Source organism: Pelodiscus sinensis, chromosome 2 (assembly GCF_052426305.1).
Source record: "Pelodiscus sinensis isolate ZL-2025 chromosome 2, ASM5242630v1, whole genome shotgun sequence".
Lineage (NCBI taxonomy): Eukaryota > Metazoa > Chordata > Testudines > Trionychidae > Pelodiscus > Pelodiscus sinensis.
This window is the reverse complement of record NC_143053.1, coordinates 188,718,296-188,743,203: the sequence shown is the minus strand read 5'-3', so window position 1 is coordinate 188,743,203 and position 24,908 is coordinate 188,718,296. Positions and strand designations below refer to the sequence as shown.

Genomic DNA, 24,908 nt, shown 5'->3' with positions numbered 1-24,908 from the left:
TCACCCATGGTGGAGCACCCACGGGGACATCCTCGAAGAAGAAAGTGAAGTTACTCACCGTGGTGCAGTAATTGTCGTTCTTCGAGATGGTGTCCCTGTGGGTGCTCCACTACCCACCCTTCTCCCCGCTTCGGAGTCTGCTGTTTCTTCTTATCTCTTACAGACTCCGAGGCAGCCTCAAGGAACTGGCGGGGGCTGGACCGTGCACTCAGAGAAAAGAGCGTGAACGCTGTGAGACACCACGGTGCATGCGTGGTCCAGCAGGGTACTGTTTCTAGAAAAGTCTCAGTTCTGCGGTGCCCGGGCAAGCCCAGCACCCGTGGTGGAGCACCCGCAGGGACACCATCTTGAAGAATGACAGATACTGCACCAAGGTGAGTAACTTTGCTTTCTTCCATCCTTTTATCCTAAGCCACACTCATCTTGACAGGAAGCTATCCTTCAGACCCTGGACATATAGTAGAGCACTTTCATTTTACATAGATAGAATCTGATTCTTTCGTGAGTCGCAATAATTACTAGTTTCCATAATGGAGCGCTACAAGGCAGATCTGATTTTATCACAATGCATATCGAGACTCATAGTACATTGTATTACCCAATGCTATACCATTTGAAACAAGCCATTTCCTGGTGCACCCAGGGCACATTCCAAAAGAGCCATTGCATCCTCCACAGCTTTCCTGTGGGCCATTCCCCTCTGGGACATTTGATGTGAATCCACATGATCCTCAAACCATACCTTCATGAAGCATTATGCTATCTCTCAACACCTCACTAAAGATACCTCAGTAGCCTCGACAGTGTTATCAACAGTTATTAAATGGTGACTCTGAGAACCGCCTCCCTTGTGTTCACGAGTGCTGCTATAAGGTCACCTACAGTGGAACACCCATGGGGACATCACTTAAAGAAGAGGAAGTTACCTTGTTCAGTAACAGTGGTTCTTTGAGATGTATGTCTCCGTGGGTGCTCCATTACCCACCCTTCTCCCCTCTTTTGTGGTCTCTGTTCTTTACATATTTTCCAGATACTTGGGCGTACGCAAAGAACTGGTGTGAGCTGGGCCGTACGTGTAAAGAGAAAGGTGTGAACAGCATGAGGCGCCTGGTGTACATGTGAGCCCCGGCCAGCTCCTGCTAGGGATAACTCCAATCTGTGGTGCCAGGAAGACAACTGAGCTCTGATGGGGACACATGTCTCAAAGAACTATTGTTACCGCTTAAGGTGAGTAACTTCCTCTTTCTGATCTGCATTCTTATTGTTTTACATGCTTTTATTATGCCTCTGATCATTTGTTCCTTTCTAAAGTAAACAATCACAGCTTTTCCAATCTCTGTCCTTGACAGGCCTGGATCATTTTTGTTACTCTTCTCTGCATTCCCTTTAATTCTGCAATATCCCCTTGAAACGTATAAAGCTTCACCATAGATTTATATAAAGGCATTATAATATTCTTTGTTATTCACCATTCTGATCCTTATCTTAACATTGTGTTAGCTTTATTGACAACAGATGCATGTTGAACAGAGATCTTCATTGAGCTGTCTACAGTGACATTTTCTTGACTTGATTCAGTTAACTTGGAATCCTGTAAGGTGCATCAATATGTTAAAATTTCCCCTCTGATATACATTATTTTGCATATATCAGCATTGAATTTCATTTACTATTGTGTTGCTCATTCACCTGTCTTATTTAGTTCTCTCTGAAATTCTTCATATACCCTTCTGGTCCTGATTAAACTTTTTTTTATCTGGAAATTTTGCTACCTTACTGCCCACCCCAGCTTTCCAGATCAGATCCCTTATGCCTCCTGCAAGGAGGTTTAAAGGATCTGTTGAAAAAGGCTTTCTTTCTCGACAGATCCCCCTCTAGACTGCTGCTTTTTGCTGAAAAAGTGCGGAGTCGGCAAAAACAGCGGCCATTTTAGTGCAAATTAAATGCAGGATATTTAAATCCCCGCTTCATTTGCAATGTCGACCTGCATAATCTGCATCCCTCTGCCGACAGAAGGATGCAGTCTAGACATACCCAAGTAGTAAAGGAAGTCAAAGGAAGAGTATTCTTCCTTTGACTTCCTGTGTTTAGACAGTGCGAATTTAAGGCCCCTGAATCGAATTAGCTGGTAAACCTCATACCAGGAGGAATACCAGCTAATTTGAGTTAGGGCTTTAAATCGGAATCCTGTTTCACTGCCGTGTGTAGAAGCAGGCAGTTACTTCGGGCTAGTCAATTTCTAAAATGGCGACTTGCCAGGAACATGCAAATCAAGCACGGGATATTTAAATCCCGGGCTTGATTTGCAATTTCGGTCACCCTCAGTAGCCTCCCTAGATCGATCTAGGGGGTTAGTGTAGACGTACCCTAATGCTTTTGTGATGAAATGGGAATAGGTCAACATTAGCAGAAGGCTCTCCTACCTTCCTCTCATGTCCTATACTTTTATTCAGCATTTTAATATTCTCCTAAAATGAAAAAAATGGGCTATAGATTTATCATTTTATTTATTGACCCTCAGCATCCTACAAAATGCTGTCCAACATTATAAATGTTCTACATTCCACAGATCACTGGCCTTTCTTGTTCTTGCCCATTCCAGAATCTCTCATCTAAGAATGTTTTATCTCATTCTGTTCCTGTTACAGTTCTGTGACATCAGTCTGTGTAGCATAAAATAAATGCATACATTTTGTTTAGCCTTTCAGTCTACAAGTTTAAAAGATAAGAATAAATTGACATGAATAAAGAGCTTGAAAGTATTTAAACATTTTTATGACAATTAGCATTTGTGAGCCCAATAGTAGTAGCAGTGTGCGTCATGCTTAAACCTCACTGGAAGTCTGGAATTTCTGAGTTGGAACTGTAAACAAAACAAGTTTACATTCTGCTTTAATACTGGTTGAAAAAACTTAAAAAGTAATGGCTTAAAGTTATATATTAAATATTGAAACTATCTATAGGACTGTTTAATATTAAAACAAGTTGAAGACTTGATTTCATTGAAATGTAATATGGTCTATACTACAAAAAGTCACCTTGTTTCAAGATGAATATCACTGAGGGAGGACTTATATTCCCATTATAACTTTGGAAATAAAATAAGTCCTTTCCAAATTGTTCAGTTAGAAATATTGGGGCTGCTGTGGCAGTTGTGGCTTCACTCTCCAGGGCTGTTGCGGGCTCCACTACCACAAGGCTGCCAGAGCAGCCGTGGATATGCTTCCCCAAGGCCACTGGGGCTGCCACAGCTCCACTGCCCCAAAGCTTTCAGGGCTGCTGTGGTTTTGCCACCCTGGGGCTGCTGGGGCTCTGCTAACCCGAGGCCACTGAAACTGCTATGGCGCCACTGTTCCAGAGCTGCTGTGGCCAACCCCATGATTACCCAACCCTCTGGTCGAGGGGGTCTCTGGTGCAGCAATATCCATAGTCCTGCCAGACTATGGATGTTGCCAGACCAAAGACCAAGGGCACCATTTTGGGAGTGTAGTGGGGGCAACAGCTGTGTGCTCCAGGACATGGCTTGCTTTTCATCCTGTTCCCCAGATGCTAATGGTGTGAGGGAGCTCACCAGCTACGTGTGAGAGGAATGCACAGAATACAGCACTTTCTCCTCATTTCCTTAGCATCTGGGGAACGGGATGAAAAGCAAGCTACATCCCAGAGTGCATGGCTGCTGCCCCCCTACGCACCTGAAATGATGCCCTTGCCAGAGAGACCTGGACAAGAGAGATTCAATACGTAGTGAGGAGTTCTTTATTTACATTTTATCAGTAGCAGAGTCAGTGGTTTGATGATCAGGGCTGACTCTCAAGATAAATTCTTCCACTTAAAAGCCCCTTCAGAATTTTCCTATCTCCACAAGTGAAGCAGATGAAGTTAGGACCTTTGTAATTTGTCCATAACCTACTTATTTTTTCTGTTTTTCTACATTCTTTTCCCTTCTGCTCTCCCCTTTTTTTCTTTGTGCAAGTGTCTTTTAAAGGGCTATTAAAATTCATCTCACAGACCTTCAGTGTTTCACCACAAATTACCCCTTATATTGGCTGTAAAAGCATAAAAGAAGAGTAAGCACAGGGATTGAGTGCATTGAAGTGGAAAAGTTTATTTTGTTCTTCCAAAGTTGGTGCTACCATGATTGGGAAGCAGGCTGCTGGCTTGCTCCATGGAATAGTATGATGGTAGCTACAGGCAAATGAGGCCCCTAGTAAGACAAGGCTTTAAAGAAAGTGCCACAGAGCACTAGGGCCCAAGCCATGCCTCCTGATGTAGACCAGGTTGTGTCCAACCCCAGGAGCATACACTGAGGAAGCCACTGGGAGCTGAACAAATAACCAAGGACACCAATGACCTATCTGCAGCCACTGATGCAAAGTAGGCTCCCATCACTGAGTGAACAATAGAGGCCCTAGGGGTTTTAATCAACAGAACTGGTGCACCATAAAACTGCAGGACCCTAGTCACATTTACTCCATCCTCTGCCTCCACCAGCCAAAGGATCGTGCCAGGGAGCTATGAGTGTTGCAGGGACCTCCCTCTGTTCCTACTAGTGTGTGTGTTGTGGTCAAAATATTCCCTTACCTGAGGTTTCTCAAGAACCACTTGCAGCACTGAAAAATTAGTATTCCCCACTCTGCCCACTCTTCCTTTTGCAGAGGGGTTGCAATGGCCACAGGCTGTTGTTTTAAAATAGGCTCTGGGTCTGCCTTCTTGACAGCCATTTTAGAGTCTCTTAAGCAAAAAAGTTTAGGCTTATGCTGTCCTCTGCAGACTTATGACTCCATATCCTCAACCTTCTCTTTTGCTGCTCCTCCCTCTGTAGTTAGGGTCACACATGCAAATATGAAGCAAAGAAATTCTAGAGCCGTGGTGTCCAACCAGTTCTGAAGCAGTAGCCACTGTAGTGGCTAATGTTATAGCGAACAAGCCACACTTAACAACCAAATAACTACATGTAGCTAGTGGCTAGCTTGTTGGACACTGTGGGGGTTCGTCCCGCTCCCCCTCCTCTTCTTCCCCTTTAGTCTCTTAGTCACAGTCCCCTTTTTCCCGTGTTGGTACGCCTGCAGCCACGGAACTGTGGGGAGGGGGGTCCGGGCCCACCCTCTCTCCCGGACCCCAGCCCAGGGCCCTAAGGACAGACTCTCCAGGACCTGTCCCACCGGAGGGGTAACGACCCTCAACCCACCGGTGCGCCAGCTCCTTGCTCTGCCCTGGGCTACTCCCACCCCACTTGGCTTGCCTTGGCTTCCCCTATTCTTTCCTCCTCTTCACACCCCCTCCCTCCTCGGCTCCTCCGTTCCTCCATTTTAAACTCCCCGCCGCAGCTGCGGCGGGGACGTCTGACGTCACCGCCGTCGTCTGACGTCAGCCCCTGTGACTCCGCCCCCCCCCCTCACCTCCTACTGACAGCTCCCTTGCGGTGCCCTCCGCACTGCCGCTCAGCTGAGCCGCCGCCGCGCTACAAGGCGCGCACGCTCCTACAGAGCCCCGTGCCGCTCCAGGAGTGACAGGGCGATCGCGGGGTCAGTGCGGGGTGGGCCCGCTTCACCGGGGTATGTGGGTCCCGCCCCGTCACACGCCTTCCCCCTTACGTTCTCCGCTCCCGCTGCCCGGCCTCCCTGTTCCTCTTTCATGTTCCTTGAAAAGAAGTCCGCGTTCCCGTGGGCTTTCCCGGCTCGATGGTGGACTTCAAATCGGTATGGTTGAAGTGACAGATACCATCGCATAATGCGAGCGTTGGCATCCTTCATGGCGAGTAGCCAGCGCAGGGGGGCATGGTCTGTCACCACCTTGAACGGGTTGCCTAGGAGGTAATACCGCAACAAGTTAACGGCCCATTTTACTGCCAGTGCTTCCTTGTCTATCGTGGAATATTTCTGTTCCCGGGGCAGTAACTTACGGCTGGCATACACAATGGGGTGTTCCTCCCCTCCGTCCCCCTGTGACAGCACCGCCCCGAGACCTACTTCCGAGGCATCCGTTTGTAGGACAAAGGGTTTTGTGAAGTCTGGCTGGGCCAGCACTGGGGCTTGTGTCAGCTGCTGTTTTAGTCTCCTAAAGGCCTCCTCGCATTGGGGCCCCTAGCGTACCTTTTTTGGCGCTGCTTCCTGCGTGAGGTCCGTCAACAGGGCAGCCAGCGTTGAAAAGTTGGGCACGAACCGGCGGTAATAGCCCCCCAACCCTATTGTGTTCGGGGCCGGATAATCTCGCAGCGCCTCGATTTTACTTACTTGGGGTCGGATTCTGCCCCCACCGACCATGTAGCCCAAGTAGGAAACCTCCTGCTGGTCAAAATGGCATTTGGAGGGGTTGGCCGTTAATCCTGCCTCTCTTAATGACGTCAGTACGGCCCTCACACGTTTTAGGTGTTCGGGCCAGGTCGTACTGTAAATGATTATGTCATCTATATAGGCGGCGGCATACGTCTCGTGGGGGTGTAGCACTTTGTCCATTAGGCGTTGGAAGGTGGCTGCTGCCCTTGGAGCCCGAAGGGCAGCCTTACAAATTGGTACAGGCCAAAGGGTGTCGAAAAGGCCGTTCTTTCCCGGGATTCCATGGTCAGCGGTATTTGCCAATATCCCTTGGCCAGGTCGAGGGTGGACAAGTACTTCGCCGTTCCCAGCCTCTCTAGTAGCTCATCAACACGGGGCATCGGATACGCGTCAAACTGGGATACCGCGTTGACTTTTCGAAAGTCGATACAAAATCGAATGGTGCCGTCAGCTTTCGGGACCAACACGATGGGGCTCCTCCAAGCACTGTGCGACTCCTCCACTACACCCCACCTCCGCATCTTGTTCACTTCTTCCCAGACCGTCGGCCACAACTTCCGAGGGAGGGGTCACACCGGGTCACAGACCGTACATCCCGGTTTGGTCCGTATATGGTGGCGAGTGACCTCCGTTTGTCCCAGGGCGTCGGTAAGAACCTGCGGAAACGCAGCTAACTCACTTAGGTGTTCCCCTCGCTGTTCTACTGCTAATTCTTGGCCCACCTGAAACTCCTGTCCAGCCCCCACCGTGACTCCCATCAAGCTCTCCCTCGCCCGCCATCCTTTCAGGAGGTTAACATGATAAATGTTGGTGGCCTTCCGCTTCCCTGGCATTCTGATTTCGTAGTTCACCTCCTCTACTCTACGAATTATCTCAAAGGGGCCCTGCCAATGGGCCAACAGCTTGGAAGTCTGTTCCGGCAGTAGGAGCAGAACCCTATCGCCGGGCTGGAACGTACGCAGCCGTGCCTTCCTATCATAATACTGCGTTTGTTGACCCTGTGCCTCAAGGAGATTCTGCTTCACAAATTCCCCCACCCGCTGTAGTCTTTCCCGCAACCTAAGGATATAGGGTACTGTCCCTAAGGCTTGGATAGCTTGTTCCTCCCAGGTTTCCCGAATTACGTCTAAAATCCCCCGTGGTTGCCTGCCGTATAACAACTCAAAGGGGGAGAACCCCATAGAGGCCTGTGGCACCTCTCTTACCGCAAACATGAGGGGCGGCAGGGCTTGGTCCCATGCATTCGGTTCCTCCTGGGCGAACTTTCTGAGCATACCCTTGAGTGTTCGATTAAATCTTTCGACCAGTCCGTCCGTTTGTGGATGATATACGGAGGTCCTCAACGCCTTGACCCGAAATAGACGGCATAATTCCTTCATCAAGGTGGAGGTGAAGTTCGTCCCCTGGTCGGTAAGGATTTCCTCCGGTAGGCCCACCCTCGCGAAGATCTTGACCAGTTCCTCCGCCACCGTGGCGGCTGTGATATTGTGTAGGGGTACTGCCTCCGGGTACCGGGTTGCGTAGTCGATGACTACCAAGATGTACTGGCATCGGTTCCTCGTTCGCTCCAGGGGACCTACCAAGTCTGTAGCAATCCTCTGGAAAGGGACCCTCACCACGGGCAGCGGCACCAGAGGTGCCCGCAGTACATGCCCCACGCTGGTCTTCTGACACTCTGGGCAAGAATCACAAAAGTCCTTCGTGGCGCGGTAAATTCCTGGCCAGTAAAATCGTTGAAGCAGATGGCGGATGGTTTTTTCATACCCCAAATGGCCAGCCCACGGATTACTGTGCTCTAGCTCTAATAGGCGCCAGTGGCGTTTGCCCGGTACTAATAGCTGGGTGATTATTTCTCCTTCCTCCTTTCCCTCAATGACCCGGTATAATCTGTCGCCCTGTATCTCGAACCGGGGGTAGGTTAAAGCCCCTCGGGGGTTATCGCTTTCCCCCTTATCCCCGGTGGCCTGTTCCCATGCCTGCTGTAGCAGGGGGTCCTCCCTCTGTTCTCTCACAAAATCTGAGGGCCAATCTACCCCCTCCTCTGTCTCTTCTTGCTCCGCCCCCACACCCCCTCCTTCGTGGGTGTTTTTCGGGTCAGCCGTGAGGGCTACAGTCCCTGCTGCAGCTTTTTGCCCCGGCCATTCCCGCAGGGCTCGCTCAAAACCCTTCCAATCTCGTCCTGACAGGACAGGATACACCAACCCTGGGACGAGGGCTACGTAGGCCCACCCTTCTTGCGTCCCATCCCTGAGGTGTACCCACGTCATGGGGTACAATTCCACTTGCCCATGCACGCACTGGACCATTACCGGGGGCCCTCTAGGACCCCCCCTTTCCACTAGATCCGCTCGGACCAGGGTCTGGCCACATCCTGAATCCACGAGAGCGGTGACCGCCTGACCCTCTACCTCTATTTCCCTCAAGATCCTCCCATGTCCTTGAGCTTCCCCCGTGTCTGGGCCCACCCTTACCTGCCCGTAGGAGCAATCCATATAAGGGCAGTCGCGTCGGAAGTGTCTCTCTTGTCCGCACTGGTAGCACCCTCCCGTTGGGGCTCGCGCCGGAGTTGAGCTCTCCTTCCGAATCTCTCGAGGTGGGGGACGTGGCATGGGCTCCGCCACTGTAGGTCTGCTCCATACCGGGGCCAGTCACCTCCTGCCGGGGCTGGGGGGATCCGGGGGGGGTTCCCCCCACGGCCCTCTCCCCAAAGCGTGAGGAGGGTTGCACCCCCCCTCTGCCCTGCCCTGCTGCGGGTTCCTTCCGGCTTCCACTCCCCCCTTCTCCTCCCTCTGCCACCAAAAAATCCTCCATAAGGGTAACCGCCTCGTTTAACAATGCGGGATGGTGGCAGCGGACCCACCGTTGGCCCCCCCTGGCAAGATATTGATAAACTGCTCCAAGACTACCTTCTCGGCCACCTGAGGCCCGGTCTGCTGTTCTGTCTCCAGCCAGCGCCAGCCGGCTTCTCTCAACCTTTGGGCCACGGCCCGGGGTCTTGCTCCGGGAGGGTACTTTTCCTGCCTAAACCTTTGGCGATAGGACTCTGGTGTAACCCCTAACTGGTCCAGTATAGCCTCTTTTACTTTAAAATAATGTAGGGCTTCACGTGAATCTAGGCTCCGATAGGCCAACTGAGCTGGGCCCGTGAGGTAGGGAGCTAGAATCGTTGCCCAATGTTGCTTTGGCCACCGGGCGGCTGTGGCCACCCGTTCGAAGGTGACCAAGAACGCTTCGGGGTTGTCTAAGGGCCCCATCTTGGCCAACCTTACTGGCAACTGGGCCAGGGCCCCCCCTTCCACCACCTCGTCGCCCTGCCCCCCGGGATGTCCTTGTCCCAGAACCCCCCATTGTCTCACCCACCGCTCTTGGTTCGCCTGAAACTGGTCTGCCACCTCGGTGAGGAGCTGCCGCTGTTGATCCTGGTGCTGTACTGCCAGCTGTTGCAGGAGGGCCGTCTGCTGTTGGTGCTGCTGCCGTTGGTTTTCTGTTAACCACTTAAACATGTCTGACGCCTCCATGTTTGCCTGGGGGCCCTTTCCTTTACTTCAGTATCCACCAGTTTGTAGTGCTACCTACACCCCCCCCTTTTTCCCCGATTTTTTTTACACCCCCTTTGTCTAGGGGTTCATCTTACCCACATTCTCCACCACGTGTGGGGGTTCGTCCCGCTCCCCCTCCTCTTCTTCCCCTTTAGTCTCTTAGTCACAGTCCCCTTTTTCCCGTGTTGGTACACCTGCAGCCACGGAACTGCGGGGAGGGGGGTCCGGGCCCACCCTCTCTCCCGGACCCCAGCCCAGGGCCCTAAGGACAGACTCTCCAGGACCTGTCCCACCGGAGGGGTAACGACCCTCAACCCACCGGTGCGCCGGCTCCTTGCCCTGCCCTGGGCTACTTCCACCCCATTTGGCTTGCCTTGGCTTCCCCTATTCTTTCCTCCTCCTCACACCCCCTCCCTCCTCGGCTCCTCCGTTCCTCCATTTTAAACTCCCCGCCGCAGCTGCGGCGGGGACGTCTGACGTCACCGCCGTCGTCTGACGTCAGCCCCTGTGACTCCGCCCCCCCCTCACCTCCTGCTGACAGCTCCCTTGCGGTGCCCTCCGCACTGCCGCTCAGCTGAGCCGCCGCCGCGCTACAAGGCGCGCACGCTCCTACCGAGCCCTGCGCCGCTCCCAGGAGTGACAGGGCGATCACGGGGTCAGTGCGGGGTGGGCCCGCTTCACCAGGGTATGTGGGTCCCGCCCCGTCACAGACATCATAGTCTTAGAGGATCCCCATACCGTTTTTCAAGTCTATTCTGTATAAGACTGCTGTTGAGGTATCTTCCATGAGCGTTCAGCAATAAGAGATCAAAAAGGGAACGAGGTTAAAGAGACAGAAAATACCTGAAAATATTTTCAGTGGGCTCAGATTGAACTGTCTCTTGCAGTTCCATTCTGGCAAACATGCTTAAGGCTGCAAGAATGGAATGGTAAACTCAGTGAAGACAAAGCATCTAATGTAGAAAAAAAGAACCCATGTTCAAAATTTTATTGACAGAATTAGCTCTCTGCAGAGACTGTGAAGCAGTTTTAGCAGTTCTTAAATCTCCAGAGCCACCAGGCATTGGGGCATCAGAGCTGCTGCACTCTGCTGTTTTGGGCTGCCTTGGATGCTGGGGCTCCACTATCCTGGGCTGCTGGAGCTGCTGCCACTCTGCTACTCTGGTCAGCTGTGCTGCTCCGGTGTCAGCCGACGGTCAGGGCAGTGTGTGTGTGTATGTTTCCGAGAAAAGGTTTAACGTCCGTGCCTTTACTGCTAGGACCGGGGTCCCATCGCAGAGGGTGGCCAGCAGGCCAACAGACGCCCCGTTATATAGGAAGAGCTTATTACATCTTAGATTTCAGCTGCTAGACTTTCATAATACCTTCGCAGCGGGCAGCCTTGAGGAAAGACTGAAAGATGCCCCAGTGGATCCTGTCACCTGGGAGTGACACAGATCCAAACGCCCAAGCTCTTCCTATAACTGTCCCTTTAGACCGGCTGAAGTTCTTTTAAATTGTGCTTGGTTCTGTTACAGCAACTGAAGGAGGCAGGTTAAAGCTTAAACAGTTACAGGTTTATTGAGGAAGCTTATAAATCATATGGTTGCAATGGCTATTATTCTATTTCTTAACTATTAGCAAAATATAGGTCTTAAAATGGTTACAAAGAAGATAAAGATAGAAAAATAGAAATAATGGTACCAAGTAACAGCTTACTCTTGCTATGTGTACACTTAAGACAGAGGACCACATCCAGGTACCATTTTTACCCCCTTCTGTGCCTCTCGACTCCAGCATGTCAGGCCAGGGCCGGTCCCTCAATTCCTAGGAAAGACGAAAATACGAGGTGGGCGTCCCCATAGAACCTCGGGAGGTCAAACACCTAACCCGACCAGCAGGTAGAGGGTAGAATGACACTCAAAGTGAGTGTGTGCTGGGCCCATCTTATATACTTATGGGGTCACGTATTTCTCTTTCTTATCTGTAATGCCAATTGATGCTGGTCTGTCTGCTGTGAGACCAGTTCTTACAAGGGAGTTGTGAACTTAATTTACACTTGTAAGAGAGATTTGAGGTGATTAAATTTTGAAGTACTGGACATTGTTTTCTCAGTGGGAAATTCCTCTCAGGGACTGTGTGTGTGTTCGAATCAACATAGGTGCCAGGCGGTGGCAGTCTCACATATCCTGATCTCTCCTCATATCTATGTTTCAGCTTCTCAGGATCAGATGAGCCAGCATAGACTATGCTGATTTTATTGCTCCTTCTCTGTCCTGTATGCTTCAGGAAGGCAAATAAGATGGATGTGATGGAGGCGGGCTGTCTGGCCACATCCGGGCCACTGGAGCTGCTGCAAGCTCCCCTGTTCCAGGCCACCAGAGCTTCTGTGGCTCCGCTGTCCTGGGCTGCCAGGGCTGCCACGGCTCCGCTGTCCCAGGGCTGCTGCTTATGCCAACACGTCGTCACTCAGCTCTCTAGTCCAGGGGCTCTCCGGTCAAGCAATATCCGTGTTCCTACCGGACCACAATGTTGCTGGGTCAGAGAGTCCTGGACAAGAGAGGTTCAGACTGTAATATGGAGAAGATTTGATTTTTGATGCTCATCAGAAAGATACACAATAGGATTAGCACTAGTTAAATTGCAGCTCAAATTCTTACAGAATACTGGTCTGTCTCTGGAGCTATTGTAAACTCACTTATATCTCAGGCATTGGTTATAGCCTGAGTTCTGGCAGCTAAGGGTCAACTTATCTGACCCCATAATAACAAATGAAAAATAAATAAACAAATAAATAATCAATGCTCATGTCCCAGTCAGATTTTCTTCCTTTTTGAGATAGCTCCGTGGGATCTTTTCTAATATTAAATCCTATTGGGGGGAAGGAGAAGTTCAATTTTTGACCAACTCTTCGAAGTGACACTATATTTCCTGACAATTAAGGCCATCTTTCTAGTGTCGATAACACCCACAGGAAGGGTATTAGGACCTTTCTATTTCTTTACTCAAAATTATTGTTTTTCCTATAATGGAAGGGTGGTTTGACAGACAGACCCAGCATTCATTCCTGAGATAATTTTCTTTGTCTCCTAATCCCAGGAGATTTTGCTCTCCTCTTTTTTCCCAATCCAAAAGAAAGTATTTGACACACCTAGATGTCTAGAAGATAAATTAAGATGTTTGTTTACAGTATAAAATCCTTAAGTCAATCTTCCACTTTGTTTATTGTAATATACAATGTACCTTAGAATATGTCTAGACGACATGCCTCTACCTACAGAAGAATGTAAATTAGACTACCCGACATAGTCAATGAAGAAGGGATTTAAATATCCCCCTCTTCATTAAAATAAAAATGGCCTCTGTGCTGTGCCATCTCAGCTGATAGTTGGCACAGCACAGCAGTCAAGTCGCGGATCGGTCAACAAGGAATGCCTTTGTCGACCGCTCCTGTAAACCTCATTTCACAAGGCATAAGGGAGCAGTCGAAAAAGGCGTTCCCTGTCAACCGATCCGCATCTTGACTGCCATGCTGTGCCGACGATCAGCTGAGCTTGCACAGCATGGCGGCGATTTTTATTTTAATGAAACGGGGGATATTTAAATCCCTGCTTCACTGACTATGGGTATGTCTATACTACAGCGCTAATTCGAACTAACTTAGTTTGAATTAGTTAATTTGAACTAAGCTAATTCGAACTAACGGATCCAGACTAAAAAACTAGTTCGAATTAGCGTTTTGCTAATTCGAACTAGCATGTCCACATTAAGTGGACCCTGAACCGGGGTTAAGGATGGCCGGAAGCAATGCCGGCAGGGCATCAGATGAGGACTTAGAGCGTGGAGCTGCTGCCTCAGGCTAGCCGAGGGCTGTGCTTAAAGGGACCCGACCCCCACCCCGGACAGACAGTTCTCAGGGGTTCCCCGCTTGCAAAGCAGTCCTGGCTTGGAGTGCCCTGAGTGCCCACACTGGGCACATCACAGCACTCGGCCATCAGCCCGGCTGCACTAGCCGCAGGCTGCCATCTGGGGAGAGGGGGCAATTGGGGGGCTGCAGGAGAGCTTCCACCCCCAGAAGCCTGCAGAGCCAGCCCAGTCCTCCCCATCGCGGGCTTGTACCTCATTCCTCCCTCACCTCCTTCCACTTACCCTTCCCTAGACCCCCTTCCTGATGTACAAAATAAAGGACACGTGGTCAAAAATAGAATCTCTCTTTATTGAACTAAACTCGGGGAGAGTGGGAAAAGGAGGTGGGAGAGGGGAAGAGAGAGGGTGGGAGAGGGGAGGGCAACTAAAATGATCAGGGGGTTTGAACAGGTCCCATATGAAGAGAGGCTAAAGAGACTGGGACTTTTCAGTTTAGAAAAGAGGAGACTGAGAGGGGATAGGATAGAGGTCTATAAAAGCATGAGTGGTGGTGGAGAGGGTGCATCAAGAAAAGTTCTTCATTAGTTCCCATAATAGAAGGACTAGAGGACACCAAAGGAAAGGAATGGGTAGCAGGCTTCAAACTAGTAACAGAAACTTTAGTAAGGCATTGATACGGTCTCGCATGATATTCTTATTGATAAACCAGGCAAATATAACTTAGATAGGGCCACGATAAGGTGGGTGCACAATTGGCTGGATAACCGTAGTCAGAGAGTTGTTGGTAACGGTGCTAAATCCTGCTGGAAAGGGATAACAAGTGGAGTTCCGCAAGGGTCTGTTTTGGGACCCGTACTGTTCAATATCTTCATCAATGATGTAGATATTGGGATAGAGAGTACGCTTATTAAGTTTGCAGATGATACCAAACTGGGTGGGGTTGCAACTTCTTTGGAGGATAGGGACATAATTCAAAATGACCTTAGCAAGTTAGAGAAATGGTCAGAGGTAAACAGGATGAAGTTTAATAAAGAGAAATGCAAAGTGCTCCACTTAGGAAGGAACAATCAGTTCCATACATACAAGATGGGAAGCGACTGTCTAGGAAGGAGCATGGCGGAAAGGGATCTAGGGGTCATAGTGGACCACAAGTTAAATATGAGTCAACAGTGTGATGCTGTTGCAAAAAAAGCAAATATGATTCTAGGTTGTATCAACAGGTGTGTTGTAAGCAAAACTCGTGAAGTCATTCTGCTGCTCTACTCTGCACTAGTTAGGCCTCAGCTGGAGTACTGTGTCCAGTTCTGGGCGCCACATTTCAAGAAAGATGTGGAGAAATTGGACAGGGTACAGGGAAGAGCGACAAGAATGAGTAAAGGTCTAGAGAACATGACCTATGAAGCCAGGCTTCATGAACTGGGCTTGTTTAGTTTGGAAAAAAGAAGATTAAGGGGGGACATGATAGCGGTTTTCAAATATCTAAAAGGGTGTCACAAGGAGAAAGGAGAAAATTTGTTCCTCTTGGTTTCTGAGGACAGGACAAGGAGTAATGGGCTTAAAGTGCAGCAAGGGAGGTTTAGATTGGACATTAATCTATTACACTTACCTAACTGTCAGGGTGGTCAAATATTGGAATAAATTGCCAAGGGAGGTGGTGGAATCTCCCTCTCTGGAGATATTTTAGAACAGGTTAGATAGACATCTGTCAGGGATGGTGTAGACGGAGCTTGGTCCTGCCTTGAGAGCTGGGGGCTGGACTCGATGACCTCTCGAGGTCCCTTCCAGTCCTGTGATTCTATGATTCTATGAAAGTTGTTCTTCACAAAGCAAAGAGTCAACCTGTGGAACTCCTTGCTGCAGGAGGCTGTGAAGGCTAGAACTAGAACAGAGTTTAAAGAGAAGTGAGATCAAGTCATGGAGGTTGGGTCCATGGAGTGCTATTAGCCCGGGGTAGGAGTGGTGTCCCTGCCCAAAGTTTGTGGAAGGCTGGAGATGGATGGCACGTGACAAATGGCTTGGTCACTGTCTTCGGTCCATCCCCTCCAGGGTCCCTAGGGTTGGCCGCTGTCGGCAGACAGGCTACTGGGCTAGATGGACCTTTGGTCTGACCCAGTACGGCCATTGTAAGCTCAGGGCTCAGGGTCGGGGGTCTCAGTGGACCACCTTGATTTTCATGCACACCTGCTCCTGCGTGGCCAAACTGGCAGCTCTCCTGCCCTAGACGGCCACTTTCCTGTGCCTAGTGCGGAGGTCGTGGACGAGGTCCACGATGTCCGCACTAGACCAGGCGGGTGCCCGCGTCTTGCGGTCCTGGGCAAGTTCCCGGGAGCCGCCAGCCTAGTCCCGGGAAGAGGGGGAGGGCTGGGGGGCATCGGGTGGCTGGCTCGAGCCGTGCCAGATGCAGGGTCTGCTGGCTGGGTGCTGGCACACTTGCACCTGGCACGGGCACCATAGCCAGCCCGTGCCCCTTTAAGGGGTCCGGGGCCGGGAGGGGGGCAATAGAGTTTCCCTGGTGTTGGCCAGAGTGGCCACCAGGGAAAGCTGGGGAGGGCTAGCCTCCCACTAGTTCGAATTAAGGGGCTACACACCCCTTAATTCGAACTAGTAAGTTCGAACTAGGCTTAGTCCTCGTAGAATGAGGTTTACCTAGTTCGTAGAATTAAGTTCAAACTAGCGGAGCGCTAGTGTAGCGCCTATCAAAGTTAATTTGAACTAACGTCCGTTAGTTCAAATTAACTTTGTAGTGTAGACATACGCTATGTCGGTTAGTCTAATTTACATTCCTCTGTCAGCAGAGGCATATAGTCTAGACAGCGCCTAAGTGACAGAAAGCTTCCCAGTCCTTCATAGCAAGGTATAATTGGAAGAGGGCAGATTTCCCAAGGAATGTAAGGCGAATTAAAGCCCATTCTATGAATGAAATGGCATCTTCATGAGTGGTTCAGTCCAGCGCAATATATGAACAGTTTTGCAAGGCAGCAATCTTGAGTGTCCCTGAATACATTGGCTAATTTCTGTAAGGCTAATAAACTTCAGTTAGGTGAAGTAGATTCTGGCAGAAGGGTTTTCTAAGATGTGGCTCTTAGCCAGCCCAACAATTGGTAATGATCAGGGTAGGTTTATAGTATTACAAAAATTGCATGACTACTGAATTTATGAAACCATCTCTCAAAGCGAGAATGAGGAAATCTATTACACTTACCTGGAAATTTTTGTTCTGGGTAGAGAGATGGGTCCATAAATTCCTCTCACCCTCTATATTTTCATCTCTTTCTTTTTGGAGGAGATTGCTCAGTAATGTTGTATTGTCTCTCTTTTTAGGGAGAACTGATGGATGACAATACTCTTACATTTCATCAACAACCCTTGGGGCTTAACCCATTTTATGTGCTTTTGTTAGATTAGACCAGTAGTCTCCAACCTTTGTAATCACAAGATCACTTTTGAATTTAATTGCAATCCAAGATTTACCTCAAACCCAAATACAGTTGCCCTGCCTCCTTTGTGTGCTTTCTCTGAGGCCCCACCCCTACTCACTCTGTCCTTCCTCCCTCCCCCATTCTCCCTCACTTTCACCAGGCTGGGGCAGAGGTTTGGACTGCAGGTTTTGGTCTTGGGTTAAGGGATTTGGAGAGTGAGGGGAGCTCTGAGCTGAGCTTGTGGAAGGCAGTTGGGTTGCTGGAGGGTGTTCTAGGTGCCGTCTCTGGGAGGGCATTTGGATGCAGGGGTGCTTAGGGCTAAGACAGGAGCTTGTGGTGCAGGAGGGGATTTATGATGGGATAGGGTTTCAGGATGTGGGCTCCAGATGGGCATTGCTTATCTCAGGTGGCTCCTGGGTGGTGGTGCATTGGTGCTAAAGCAGGCTTATCCCTGACCTGGCCCTTGAGCACTCCCAAAAGCAGCCAGCAAACTCCATCCCAAGTCCTGTTGTGCCACCTCTCTGCTCTAGTAAGGATACAGAGCGGGAGAGGGGGGCACCTTGACATCAGCACCCCTCCTCCACCTTCCCTGCAGAAAGCAAGAGGCTCCTGAGGGGACAGCTCCAAGGCAAAGGGCAGGTGATATGCAGCAGTGGGGGAAGGGGCAGCTGAAGTGCTGGCACTTGATAGCCTCTTGGTCAAACCAGTTAGGATTCCGTCAGAGCTTACAAGATCTACCAGTAGATCCCGATCTACTGGTTGGTGACCACTGAATTAAACAGTTCTCCTTCTTAGTTGTTGGACAGATTTTTGCTATGTGCAAAAGTGTTTTATTTACCTATGATAACAGCTTTGGAAGAAGCTTTCTGGAGGGGCTAGTCTGTGTAAAAAGTTAGCTAGAAAGTAAATTCAGTCAATCAAAACACCTGACTCCACCTCCAATAACATGGAGACTATAGAACCCATCACTGTTGAATGTATGGATCCATATCTCTACCCAGAATGACATACTCTGGATAAGTGAAGCAAAATTTCTCACTCCACTATTCTACTTCTTTAATTTGCTTAAAGAACCATAGTGTCTAAGACTTAGAGAGAGTTCTGGGGTATCTGCAGTTGAGGAAAATGCTGTGCAGGCAATATCCTGGCACCCACATTAATTTGCTGATCTTTGTCCATGGTTTGATAATCTATCCTTGCATAGTGCAGGATAGCATTGTTTCCTTTTGGTTTGAGATACATTTTACAGTATTCTTGGTAGAAAGTGGTTTTTACATTTAAGCTTCACATATTAAAATCTCAGTAAAATGACAATACAGGCAGTCCCCGACTTACGTGGATCCGACTTATGTCGGATCCCTAGATACGAACGGGGTGAGGCAACTCCCGCACATGCGCAGCAGCATTCCCGGGGCTCGCTCACCTGGGTCCTAGGATCCTCCTCCTCCTCGGGCCGGCTCCGACTGGGGTCCCGCAGAGCTGCCGGGCAGAGGAAAAGTGCCTCCCCACGCCCGCTGCCCCCCCGCAGCCTCGCCGCCTGCACGCCCCCCCACCCCCCTGCCAGCAACAGGCTGCCCCCTCCCCTGAGCAACAGGCTGCGGAACAGCAGACAAAAGCAGCCTCTCTGCCCCTCCTCCCCTCTATACATGCCAGGCTCCCGGAACACAGCAGCATCCCCGGGGCTCGCTCACCTGGGTCCTAGAATCCACCTCCTCCTCCTCTTCGGGCCGGCTCCTCTGGCCCGCCGGCTCCAACTGGCTTCTGCCTGCAGCAGCAGCTGGCTGCAGGGACAGGGATCCCGCAGAGCTGCCGGGCAGAGGAAAAGTGCCTCCCCACACCCGCTGCCCCCACCCCCGCGGCCTCGCAGCCTGCACGTCCCCCCCCCCCCCCCCGTCAGCAACAGGCTGCCCCCTCCCCTGAGCAACAGGCTGCCGAACAGCAGACAAAAGCAGCCTCTCCGCCCCTCCTCCCCCTGTACATGCTGGGCTCCCTGGGCAAACAAAGACTCCACCAAAACAAACAAAGTGCGTGGCCTCATTGTGTTAGCAAAAAAAGGACCCTCCTCCTAGAACCCTGGGTGGTGTGTGGAAATAAAGCTATTAGCTCAAAGCATGGTGCAGAGCTGTTTGGTATTTGATGAGTTACTCCTTTAGTCCTGAGTTTGTCACAGGGACAGAAATAGATGTGAAATCTTCTGAACAGGGGAACAGACAGCAAAACAAACATTAGAGGGGAGTTAACCTTTCCCTATGCTATCCAAAACTAAAAAAAATGTTTGACTAGAGTTTCCCCTACAATATGTACCAGTTCCGACTTACATACAAATTCAACTTAAGAACAAACCTACAGTCCCTATCTTGTACGTAACCCGGGGACTGCCTGTATATAGAAGAGATTTTGCTTTACTATTGGCACATCTACAGAAGGACTTACTGTGCAGTAAGCTGTGGTGTAAATTTATAGCACTAAGTGTCTAAGGGTACTAAAACTTTCCCCGAATACATTGATGTGCTGTGATTTGAAGCAGCAGTATGTGAAAGGAACTAGGGAACTTTTACTGTGCATCAGCAGGGTCTACCCAGACCTGCATGGCCTACTGGAATGCTATAGATTTATATCTCCAGTTTATGAATACTGTCCATTTAGACCTACTACAATATTCCTGCAGATGCTTTACATTTACAGGCAGTCCCCGGGTTACGTACAAGATAGGGACTGTAGGTTTGTTCTTAAGTTGAATCTGTATGTAAGTCGGAACTGGCGTCCAGATTCAGCTGCTGCTGAAACTGACCGCCAGTTCTGACTTACATACAGAATCAACTTAAGAACCCCAGGCGTCCCCAAGTCAGCTGCTGCTGAAACTGATCAGCAGCTGATTCCAGGAACCCCGGGGTAGAGCAACACTGCCTCGGGCTTCCTGTAGTCAGCGCTGGTCAGTTTCAGCAGAAGCTGACTTGGGGACCCCTGGGGCAGAGCAGCTGGGGTGCTGCTGGGTTGCTCCAGTAGCGCCGCTCCTCGGCGCTACTGGACCAACCCAGCAGCACCCCATCTGCTCTGCCCCAGGCATCCTGATTCAGCCGCTGCTGAAACTGACCAGCAGCGGCTGAATTAGGACGCCTAGGGCAGAGCAGCTGGGGTGCTGCCGGGTTGGTCCAGTAGCACCCAGAGCGGCGCTGCGGGACCAACTGGCAGCGCCCCAGCTGCTCTGCCACAGGCGTCTGGAGAAAAGCCTAGTCTGCTGGGGGGGGGGGGGCGTACTAGCTGCGCCCCCCCACCCCCACCCCAGCAGACCAGGAAGACGCGGGCGGCGGACCGAGATGCACTGCGGTCCCGCCACCTGGGTCCTCCGCGGCTTTGCTCCCCGTCTCCCTGGTCTGCCAGGGAGATGGGGAGCAAAGCCTCGGGGAAGCCGGCAGCGGAGCAGCCCAGGCGTGCCTGGGCTGCCTCGCTGCCCGAGCCCCCCCGCGGCTTTGCTCCGCGTCTTCCTGGTCTGCAGACCAGGGAGACGCTGAGAAAGCCCCGGAGTACACGGGTGGCAGGACCGCGAGGTCCCGCAGTCCGTGTCCTCCGGGGCAGCCCCGTTCGTAACTGCAGATCCGACGTAAGTCGGATCCGCGTAAGTCGGGGACTGCCTGTACAGAAAAATGTCCAGGCATATTCACACTTTGATTGTTTGTGGTGAGAGTTTTGCATATATTTTGATTATGGATTGACTTGCTGACTGAACTTGGTAACAATATTGTTTAATGTTGTTTTTAAGTTTAATGTAATGCATCTAGAGAATGCATATTTGCTTTTCAGGTAACTAAATGCAGCACAGAGAGTACTGAAGGAAGCCCAATGGAAAACTACACCAAAGAGGACTGTATTATTATTGATGGGATAGCTTTCAGGGCTGGAGAGTGTATTGAGAACATAACTGACAAGTTTAAAGAAATAGATTCTTTAATGGCTGAACTCAAAGATAGCTTGTAGAACTTAAAAAATAGAACCTTTCCCGTTTAGTCATAGATTCATGTGTGAATAATTTACATAGTTATAAAGGTAATTATTTTAATTGAATGCTAAAAGTTACCTGATAACATTGCTAAACAAGTTAAAATATATTTCCAAGTTGCTAGGAGAGATTTTAAGTAAATACCCATTTATAATTTTGTTGCTATTTACATGGAATATTTTGTTATGTTAAATAGCTGAAAACTAGATTTAAAAATAAAAGCAGACAAGTTTGGTGTATTGATTCTGAACACATCTTGAATTTTGGAGACATTTTGGCAAGACGGTGGATCTTCACATTTCCAGAAAGAATTGATTTAAGTAGTCATAAATTGCGTTTCAGTCTTATAATCTTAATTACATGTCTTTGTCTAATAGGAAACATTGATAGAGTTTGTTAGTCCTTTGCACTGCCTGTGTAATGCCCATTGTATTCTATGCAGCTCAAATTCACCCCTTGGTAACACATCTGTGAAGGCTGCATAATGCATACTGTTCTAAGAATACTTCTTTCTTTTTTAAGTGGCCTCTGGATATTCACATTTGTGGAACCAAGAAGCTTACAGCAGGAACTTCCAGAACCTTCTGGAAGGAATGTTTATTGGGGCCAGTAACCCCTCCCATCTTGAAAAATTCTGAGGATATAAAAGGGCAAATGGCCCCAACTGTTCCCCGGTTCTTTTCTAACCATATAGATACAGAAAACTCAGATTGAACACAGTGTCCTCAATGCTTCCCTCATCAGCATTTATTTTCTTTCTCTTTTCTCTTTTGAGGCAAAATGTATTTAGAGGTAGTCTGTGGGGGTATGTCTACACTACCCCGCTAGTTCGAACTAGCGGGGTAGTGTAGACATACCCTTGCTTAGTCAAATTTTTCTTTTTAAAAAAAAGAGGAGATGTTTATCTGGCATGGGGTTTATCAAGACCTATGGGAGCAAGTTCAGTCACCTCTCACACCCCACTGATTGGGGAGCTCCTCATGCCCAGTCCAGTAAGTTGGCACTGAATAAGTCCTGTGTCTGTTCTGAAGAGTGTTCCATAGACTCACATCTCTGCTCCAGGAAGCAGCATCCCAGACTGGCCCCTTGCTTGTTGGCCCATGAAACCTAGTTATATGCTTAAAGTGGCATTCTGGCTACTGAAGTCAGTTTCCAAAGGATCTGTATCCACAGAAAAGATCCTGATCTGGCAGCCAAGCCTGCATTGGGGGCTGAAAAACCTGGATCCAAATCTGGCAAGTACCAACCCCCTCAAATAACTCCTAACCAATATAAGCCCCCCCCCCCCGCCAAGTTGTGCATGAATACAGGACTGACAAATATTGATCTGAGTCCAGATGGATATGGGATCAGAACCTGCAGCCAGTTTTGATGGCTAGACATCTTGACTGCCAAGCCAGGGTTCTGGTTATCTGGGATCCAGACACCGGGAAGTTCTGATATCTCTGACTTTTAAGAACCTGTTGTCTAATAGTTCTATATCACTGAGGTACAGGATCTTGCACTGGGTCAGTGGAGTATTTTGCTAGATTTTGAACACCATGATCTTTTCATAACTATTCACTCCCAGTCTTGTGAAGTCAGTGTGAAATTTGGCTCCTTGTAAAGGCATTGAAGCTGAGTGCTGTTTCTCTGAATTGCAAAGATTTTCTTAGTGAAATTCAAATCTGTCTAAATTCTGATGGATGGCATTATAAGAGCATATTGCATAGGCCATCAAATGGTGGCCTAATCGAGACCACATTGCAGTCAGTAGCCATGTTTAGAGATTGGCAAGACTTTTTATGACAGGATCCACTCACCGCAGTGGCTATCACAGATATTAGCTCTACTTGCTGGTGTACCCTCTCCAGGCGATGCCTCTTCTATAATTTTTTTCATCTTCAGAGCTTCCTCAGTCCAAGTACCATATCATCCTCTTCATGAGTTGGCCCTTTAGCTAGGTCACCATTTGTATTTCCCTATTCTGGGGGTTGATACCACTGTTCAATAGTCAAGCCACTCCCCCAGTTGTGAATGTGGAGAGGGACCAGAGCCAGTCCACTACTTCAAGTCCTGACCTAGGGACTCTGTAGATAGCAGCCTGTTGCCGTGTCTCCTCTTTCTTCAATGCTGCTTCACTTGCCCATGGCCTTAGTTCCTTTTTTGCTTTTTTCCCAGGGTGTTCAGTCAGCATCACCAACAGCCAGCCAGGAGCTCCTTATTGCTTTCCAGTCCCTGCCATCAACTGCTCTGTCCAAGTGTTACCCTTGCTGCAGCATGCTAGGAATGCAATTCGCATTCCTCGGGTTCCTGGCAGCAAGTGACCCGGTTCTGCCCCACAGCTTCTTTTGTATTAACCTGCTAGGCCCTGATTGGCCTCTCCATGAAGTCTCCCTCCAGTTGGCTTCTTTCTTCACAGGTTTTCTAGGCTGCTAGGAGGATTCACCTCCCTATCTCTTTTCTGAGACAGAATGTGAAAGGCCTCCAAAGGCCTCCATTAACCCCTTCCACTTGAATGGGGGTGAACATCTGACTACACTTTCATTCAGTATCACAGGTATGTTTAAAAGGAGAGCTATCACTTCCTGGCACTCCTTTGAGTGTGAGTGTGGCTCTCCTGTGTCCCACCTCAAGTTCCCCTTCTTAATGATGTACAAATGAAATTATTGGTTAAGAAGAAGCCAAACACTCTACTGCAGTATCTCCGTTTAATAAAACTTTCTGAAAGGAGCATTTATTTGTACAAAGGTTTAAAGGCTCTTACATCTGAGCGCAGATAAAATGAAAAAGTCCCAAAACAATGGACTCTAAGTTCTAGCAGTAGGTTTGTAGTCATTCAGAGTCTTTCTTACAGTCTTCCTTACTTGGAAGGCATTTGCCTAATTCAGGCTTCCTGGGAACTCCCTTCTCTGGAGCTTCCTTTTTTACTCTTCTTATGCTATGTGGTGAAGTAGATTCACCTTCTGGTAATTGCCACTAACTATATTCATTGTACAAACATGCCTGTATGCTCTCTTATCCAGTGCTATATCCTTAAAAACATATTCAGGCTTTTTGACTGTTTCCCACTTTGAAATACTTTTCTCACAGTATATTCTGTCAGTTTAAAGCAGGGATGGGCAAACGCGAGCCCACAGGTTCATTCGAATCCACCAGAGTTAGCTCCTGGAGGGCCCCCACTGCTATATTTATCTGCATGGCCACAGGTACCAGCAATCACAGCTCCTGTTGGCCATGGATCACCTTTCCCGGCCAATGGGAGCTGCAGGAAGTGGTGTCTTGGGCTGTGCCATTTACTGCAACTCCCATTGGCTGGGAATGGAAAAACATGGCCAATGGGAGCTTTGATTGCTGATACCTGCAGTCATGCAGGTAAATATAGTGGCAGCGGCCCACCAGGATTAAACCTGATGAACCACCATCATGCTTTTGGCCATCCCTGCTTAAAGCATCTAAATTCTTCATAGAGAATCTTTCTTTCCTGGGAAAACTATAATAATTATTCAGTGACAGTTAATGGTCTAAATATGAGTACTTGTCTGATCGTTTAGTTATTTTGGAATAGGGCATTATCATCTATTTTGGGGGGATATGTTTTAGAATGTCTTCCTCTTTTCTTCTGGTCCATAGTTCTTGCCATTTCTTTTTACATTCTTTTTTTTTTTAAACTAAACTTTTAAATTCCAGCTCAAAGGAATGTTCAAGTTTCTTCATTTAAAAACCATTTTTGCTTTCTTATCTGCCACGTCATTGCTAACTATCCAAAGAGCTTGAGCTCTACTAATAGTTTTATTAGCGTAGGTGTTCCTTACTTCATTAACTGCTTTCCAGAACCTTAGGCAGTTAACCA

General features: G+C 49.1%; 1 protein-coding gene across 1 annotated transcript in view; it reads left to right on the top strand.

Annotated features, from left to right (window-relative positions):
• ZCWPW2 (zinc finger CW-type and PWWP domain containing 2) overlaps positions 1–21,300 on the top strand; it is a 109,852-nt gene extending 88,552 nt beyond the window's left edge. The window contains exon 9 of the mRNA XM_075921989.2: positions 20,881–21,300. Within this exon, the coding sequence (XP_075778104.1) occupies positions 20,881–21,054 (174 nt within the window). The 3' untranslated portion in view covers positions 21,055–21,300. The remainder of the gene's footprint in view (positions 1–20,880) is intronic.
• Positions 21,301–24,908: the final 3,608 nt, after the last annotated feature.